Source organism: Musca vetustissima, unplaced genomic scaffold (genome assembly GCF_032173495.1).
Source record: "Musca vetustissima isolate MV318-11 ecotype Yass unplaced genomic scaffold, APGP_CSIRO_Mvet_v1 utg22193, whole genome shotgun sequence".
Taxonomy (NCBI): Eukaryota; Metazoa; Arthropoda; class Insecta; order Diptera; family Muscidae; genus Musca; species Musca vetustissima.
Window position 1 is genome coordinate 73,466 of NW_026872826.1, and position 6,956 is coordinate 80,421.

The 6,956-nt window shown below is 34.6% G+C and overlaps 1 protein-coding gene across 1 annotated transcript in view; it reads left to right on the forward strand.

The window, feature by feature from the left end:
* LOC133338849 (actin nucleation-promoting factor WASL) overlaps nucleotides 1-6,956 on the forward strand; it is a 30,082-nt gene extending 23,126 nt beyond the window's left edge. The window contains exons 4-7 of the mRNA XM_061546958.1: nucleotides 1,679-2,196; nucleotides 2,269-2,454; nucleotides 2,527-2,718; nucleotides 6,699-6,956. Coding sequence (XP_061402942.1) covers nucleotides 1,679-2,196; nucleotides 2,269-2,454; nucleotides 2,527-2,718; nucleotides 6,699-6,956 — 1,154 coding nt within the window. The remainder of the gene's footprint in view (nucleotides 1-1,678; nucleotides 2,197-2,268; nucleotides 2,455-2,526; nucleotides 2,719-6,698) is intronic.

The window sequence follows — 6,956 nt, forward strand, 5'->3', positions numbered from 1 at the left end:
ATTTGACTGCCCTACAGAATTGACTGCCCTACGATCACAAGACAAGTTTTGACGAAACGAGAAAAAATGCGACAACTTTCATTGGATTAGACATGTCTTCGAAGAGCCACACAGTTGAATGCTGTTTTGTTTAAGGAGTTGCCAGATCAATACAAAAATTAACATGTGTTCATAACAGAGATGGAAGATAACAGAGATGGAAACAGCTAACTTTGTACTAGGCTAAGAACTTTCCAAACTGCGTAAACTCGTAATGTGTTTTTGACCTGCTGGCGTGTTATCTGCTGTGAGATCACAACAATCATACATTAATGGCTAATGCAACTCTGCAACATAACCGCCAGGACATCATTTGCTATCGTGAAGGCATCTAAAACGTCATTCCATTGGGCATTAAACTCCATGTTGTTCTTAATTCTTATCGAGTGTGCATTGTTCCCTGAATCCTAAATAGATGCCCCTCTACACATCACATATTCAATTTCTCCGGATACCCATATCGAAGCTTGATTCCGTTCATACATAAGCTAATAGATTTTCCATATTGTCCAGAATGATGTGTATCTAGAATCGGTCTAGAGTGTTGTGTATCATGATTTAGATCCCATATACATTTTTGTTCGATATCATGTAAATAGGACGTTTGTTCAATTAAAACAAACCCACAACGCCATATGGAAAAAGCGACAAAACTTTCCAAAAATACCGAAAATTAAGAGGGAATATTGTAGGGTAAATATGTCTATACGTGGACATATTCGATTCTTTTCACACTTAAAGACATCATCATAAATACCAAATTTTACGACACTGTTGGTAAAAATCCGAAAATGTGGATCCATGTCCATCGAAGCCTAATTCCGTTCATACATAAGCTAATAGATTTTCCATATTGTTTCATTCATTTTATATCAATATATTTTAAAAGGAACAGCCACATTGTTACATGAGCAACATTAAATCTTTAGCATTTCTATAAAGATTCACTCTTTCAGATAGTCTTCTGTAAATAAATACGTATATAGAGAATTCTAATTGTCCAACGAATTCCAAAACTTTCTTTAAAATGTCACAGTTATAATAGTTGTTAAAAAATATTCATTAAAAATTCAAATAGAGCCTCTTCTGCTCGCCTATATAAATCCCTTAAAAAGTATTTACCGGGTTATCATTGACAAAATTGTATATTGAAATTTTTGGTATGCTTAAAAATTATTTTTAAACTATTTGATTATAGCTCGAATAGCCATAATCCAATATTTTATGTCATGTTTCACATTAAATTGAATTTCATGTTTCCAAAAATTAGGCTATAACTGCTGTGAATGCCCGCCCCCCATTCTGTCATTATACATCGCATTATGTTATAATGCATGTGAGTACAAATATGTGTGTATGTATCGTCTGCAATGCTTTACTCTATGTGTTAATTTGTTATGTAAATTATTAATGCGAACAACATTAAAAAAAAACATTTAAAGTTAAGTCCACATCACTTGTGTCTTGTAAACATCGTTTGTTAGTGTGTCTAATGAAGTTCATAGCCATTATCGCAATATACATATATTAGATGCCTCATTTTTTTATCATAGCTATAGTTGTGTCGCAATTAAGGTATAAACAATAATTTTCTAATTTCTACTTTTGGATTTTCTCTTCTTCCTCCTCCGCATTACAGAAAAACGCAATAAACGAAAATCGCAAATGGCTCCATCCGCCCCATTAGCTCCATTGCCCAAAGAACCTGATTCCAACACTGTACAGTTACGTAATAATGCCTCCAAAATTGGCACTATCAATTTTACCCCAGCCCCTGCACCGGTTCAGCAGCCAACATCGAAACATCTATTCTCTTCGCTGTCATCGTCTTCCAATAATAAAAAACAAAAGGGAAAATTCAATAAATGTGATATTGGTGCACCAACCAATTTCCGCCATGTTTCACATGTCGGCTGGGATGATGATAAGGGCTTCGATTGTCAGGGCGATGAAAACGATGAAGTTCTAACGCAATTCTTCGCCAAGGCTGGTGTATCGAAACATCAGTTAAGTGATCGTGATACAAGGGCGTTCATCTATGACTTTATACAGAATAAAAATGTTTTGGATATTGTGAAACAGGAAAATGTGGAAAAACCAAAAACTACGTTAGCTGCTCCACCACCACCACCGCCACCAACCAGACATCATCATCATGTAAGTTACTGATTAACAAAGGCAATAAAAGAAAAATATTTAATTTGTTGTTTATCTGCAAATGTTTCACAGGCCCAAAATGGCAATACAACCACGACTACGACGACAGCAACAACAACACCATCAGCCCCAAGATCTGCACCACCTCCACCAGCTAGACAACCTCCACCACCAGTACCTACAACAGTGCCTGGTCTATCAAGAGCTCCTGCGCCACCCTCTAGACCACCACCACCTCCAGCTCCTAGTACAGCACCGGTAAGTTAACAATTGCTTCCACATTGCAATTAATGGTGATATACTGATCTTTATTTCTTATTTACTTCATAGCCACCACCTCCTCCACCACCAGCGGCTTCATTTGCACCTCCACCACCGCCTCCACCTCCGGCTATGGGAGAAGTACCCTCAATTACAACAACCCATGTTAAAACTGAAACTAAGGCTCCATCAAGTCTACCGCCAATATCAGATACGCGTAATGAACTTATGGATAGTATACGTAAAGGCGTACAACTTAAGGTAAGTTCTTATCAGTGAACGCGAGTTGATTGTGAAATATTTTTCTATAACATTCGATATATCACTGTGAGGCCGTCAAAAATTTGTCAAATAAGTAAATTATTACATCTTTCATATATATAAATCATCTATAAATGGCTAAATATTTAATGAAAAACAGGCGTGAAAATTTAATATAGCCGTGTTGATTTGCCATTAAAAGGGGTTACCCGCAAAGCTGCACCTAACACAAGGAGTTCAAGCGATTGACATGGAATTTTAAGCAGCATTGAATCTATAATGTTGTTTGTTATGTTTTGTTCAATCGGTTATGATTTAGATATAGATGCCATATACATATTTTTGTCTGATTTCATTTTAATGATGTACCAAACCCCCACAGTTTGCCCGCTTGACCTGCAATTTTGCACCGCGTACCGAATTGAGATTAAACTAAGTTTTATTCAAATACTGTCTCTGGTTAATGATACGCAAACAACCACCGTTTGTCCGAATAATAAACAATTTTTCACAGAGTACTGAATTTTGTCCGAAGTGACGTGTGCTTTCCGAAATTTTGCATAGTTAAATGAATTGGTCTACGACAACTTTTACGACACTTTCGGAGATAAATCCCGAAATTGTGGCGGAGCTATGTCTGAACATGAGGCCATATATGTTTTTCGACCACAAAGATCCCGAAATGCCAAATATGTTTTTCAATCTCCAAGAATGGAGTCTATTTCTTTATCGGAATTTTTGTTGCAAACCTGTTTGTCTCCCTTCAAGAACCCAGAATCTCAAGGTACATTCGATCGGAAAAAGCGACAAATACCTTAAATATTTCCAAAATGGTGCGGAACCGCTATGTCTAAACTTCGGTTTATATCGCAATTTTTGCAAATATGTTTGTAATCCTTCAATTACCCAAAATGCCAAATTACAGAAACTTCAGTCGAAAAAAATCAATGCAAACCTTAAATCCTTATGAACTATGGGAACAAGTCTAGGGCCCCCTCCCGGATCGTAGTCCTTGGGACCCTGATTATAACAGTATAATTTTTTTCTTGCGGAAATCGGTATTTCCGGAGATAAGGGCCTCCAAAGTTCCGTTGGGACCCCCTTTGTATTTTCTCATAAATTTTTAAAATCCACTAAGGCAATATGGTTATCATTTTAAAGCATTTGAATATAATATTCATATCAAATAAGTCCAAATTTTCTGAGATATGGGTCTCCAAAATTCCGCGCGATCCTTCTGAAAAACAACATGGGTATCAATTAAAAGCGGCTGAAACACAAATTGCAAAAATGTAACTACGGCTACGCGTCAGAATCTCCTTTTAATTGGAATAGTTTTTGGTGGTAGCCGGCCTTCGGCCGGGGATTTAAGACTTTCTCCTATGGAGAGATGGCTACTCTGACTACGCTACTTAATTTCCTCTTAATAAATATTGTATCACCTTCTTTTAAAATGATACCCATACTGCCTTGACCAATATTACACACGGAAAGTACTTACCGAAATTTGGAGACCCATATCTCAGAAAGTATGGACATATTTGATAGGAATATCAAATTTTTGTAATCAGGGCTTCAAATGCTTTGAAATGATACCCATATTGTCTTAGTGAATTTTAAAAAATTATGAGAAAATACAAGTGTCCCAACGGAACCTTGGATGCCCATATCTCCGGAAATACCGATTTCCACAAGAAAAAAAGTATACTGCTGAAATCAGGGCCCCAAGGACTACATGTGGTAAAAATTTCAAAACGATCAGTGAGGAGGCCCTAAACTAGACTTAAGCCGAACTATGTCCAAATATGGACCCATATCGAATATTTTTTTACCCTCCAAGAATCCAGATAGCCAAACTACAGAACCTTTCGTAGGAAAACTGCTGAAAACTTGCAAAATTCCGAAAATTTGGGCAGGACCCTCATATGGAAACTATGTCCAAAAATAGACCCATTATTATTATCTGCAAAGATTTTGTTCTCCTTCCAAGAACTTCGAATACCAATTACAGCCACTTCGACTGGAAAATGCCGGATTTAACAATTTCGAAAATTTAACAGGACCCTTATAACTAGACCTCGGATTTTGCATATTTGCATATTTTTTAATAATGAAGATATCGAAATTCTGATTGGACACAAATTCGTTTCAAAGGATTTAGAATTATTTGAAGGGTTCATATTTTTTAATTTTTTGCATATTTGCATATTTTGCATATGCACGAGATATGCAAAAAATATGCAAAATATGCTAGGTCGATATGCAATAAATATGCAAAATATATGCAAAATATAGGCAAAATATGCAAAATATATGCTAAAATATGCAAAAAATATGCACGGTATGCTAGGTCGATATGCGATAAATATGCAAAATATATGCAAAAATATGCACGGTATGCTAGGTCGATATGCAATAAATATGCAAAATATATGCAAAATATGCAATATATAAGCAAAATATGCAAAAATATGAAAAATATAGGCAAAAATATGCAAAATATGTGCAAATATGAGCAACACATTTCACATATGCAATCATTTTAATCAAAAAAAAAGTTTTTTCATGGTAGTTTTCGAATTTGTGTGCTTTCTTTATTTTTAACCTATAGATATCTAATTGTGTATGTATGCGTTTCATGGTTCAACTGTTAGATTTTTGGCATTATGAAAAATTTGCTAAATATATGTATAAAACATGCAAACATATATAACCGTTATATGGCGATATACTAAAACGTGGACCGATATATCCCATTTCCAATACCAAACATCCTAGGAGTAATAATAATATATGTGCAAAATTTCAAAGTTCTATCTTTAATATTGCGACCTAGCATACCGTGCATATTTTTGCATATTTGCATATTTTGCATATATTTTGCATATTTTGCATATTTTTGCATATTTTGCATATTTTTGCATATTTTGCATATTTTTGCATATGTTTGCATATTTTGCATATTTTTGCATATTTTGCATATTTTTGCATATTTTGCATATGTTTGCATATTTTGCATATATTTTGCATATGTCTGCATATTTTGCATATTTTTGCATATTTTGCATATTTTTGCATTTTTTGCATATTTTGCATATCGACAATGCATATTTTGTATATTTTTTGCATATATTTATCGCATATCGACCTAGCATACCGTGCATATTTTATGCATATTTTGCATATTTTTGCATATTTTGCATATTTTTTGCATATTTTGCATATTTTTGCATATATTTTGCATATTTTTTGCATAAATTTTGCATATTTTTGACATTACCCCAAATATCGATCAATTAAAGCATGAAACGCCTAAATACAAAATTTGAGTCCAATCGGATAAAGCATAAAAAATATGCAAAAATCCGAGGTCTACTTATAACCATATCGATTTTCTGCAAGGGTACTTTTTTTTAAATTAAAAATTGTTTAGTTTGGAAAATGCGACAAAAATCGGTACCGTTATATGGTGTTCGGAATTCAGCGAAGATATAAAAAAATTGGTTATCCGATGAGAACCCAAAATTCCTAATTGCAGCCTATTTGATTGAAAAATGTAGAAAAGAACAAGTATTGTGAAGTTCAGTTAATTTGTGGCTACCCCGAAAAGTGGATAATTTTTGGATCAATGAAAATCCAAATTTTAAAATAAAATCGTGTCAAAAAAGTGGACCAATTTTGATCATTTTTAATAAAAAGGGTTTGGTTGCTTTCCGACGAGAACCCAAAAGACCTAATTGCAGCCAATTGGATTGAAATGAAGCCCAAAATTCAAAATATTGCGAGATACCTTTTTGTGAGGCATATATCCCAAATACCAAACATCGTAGGTGTAGTAGGAAATTATGCTTAAAATTTAAAAGCTTTATGTTAAATATTTAAAAAAAATCAGATCCATGTTTCATTTCGTTGTCAAACACTTATTATAGCAATATTTTTAATTGTTTTAATTTTTCTCTTTCTCTCTTCCTTCTTTACAGAAAGTGGATACATCAGCCCTTAGCACTGGCAGCGGTGATTCCCATGGTGATCTTATGTCTGAAATTCGTATGGGCTTTGAACTTAAACCGGCTAGTAGTCGTGAAATTCCTTCAAGTCGTGCTAACGATGAACCTGTTTCTGGTACTGATGCTTTAGCTGATGCTCTGAGAAGAGCATTATTAGATCGTGGTCGTGTTATGCAATCGTCAGATGATGAATCCGAATCATCGGGCAATGATGATGAATGGGATGATTAA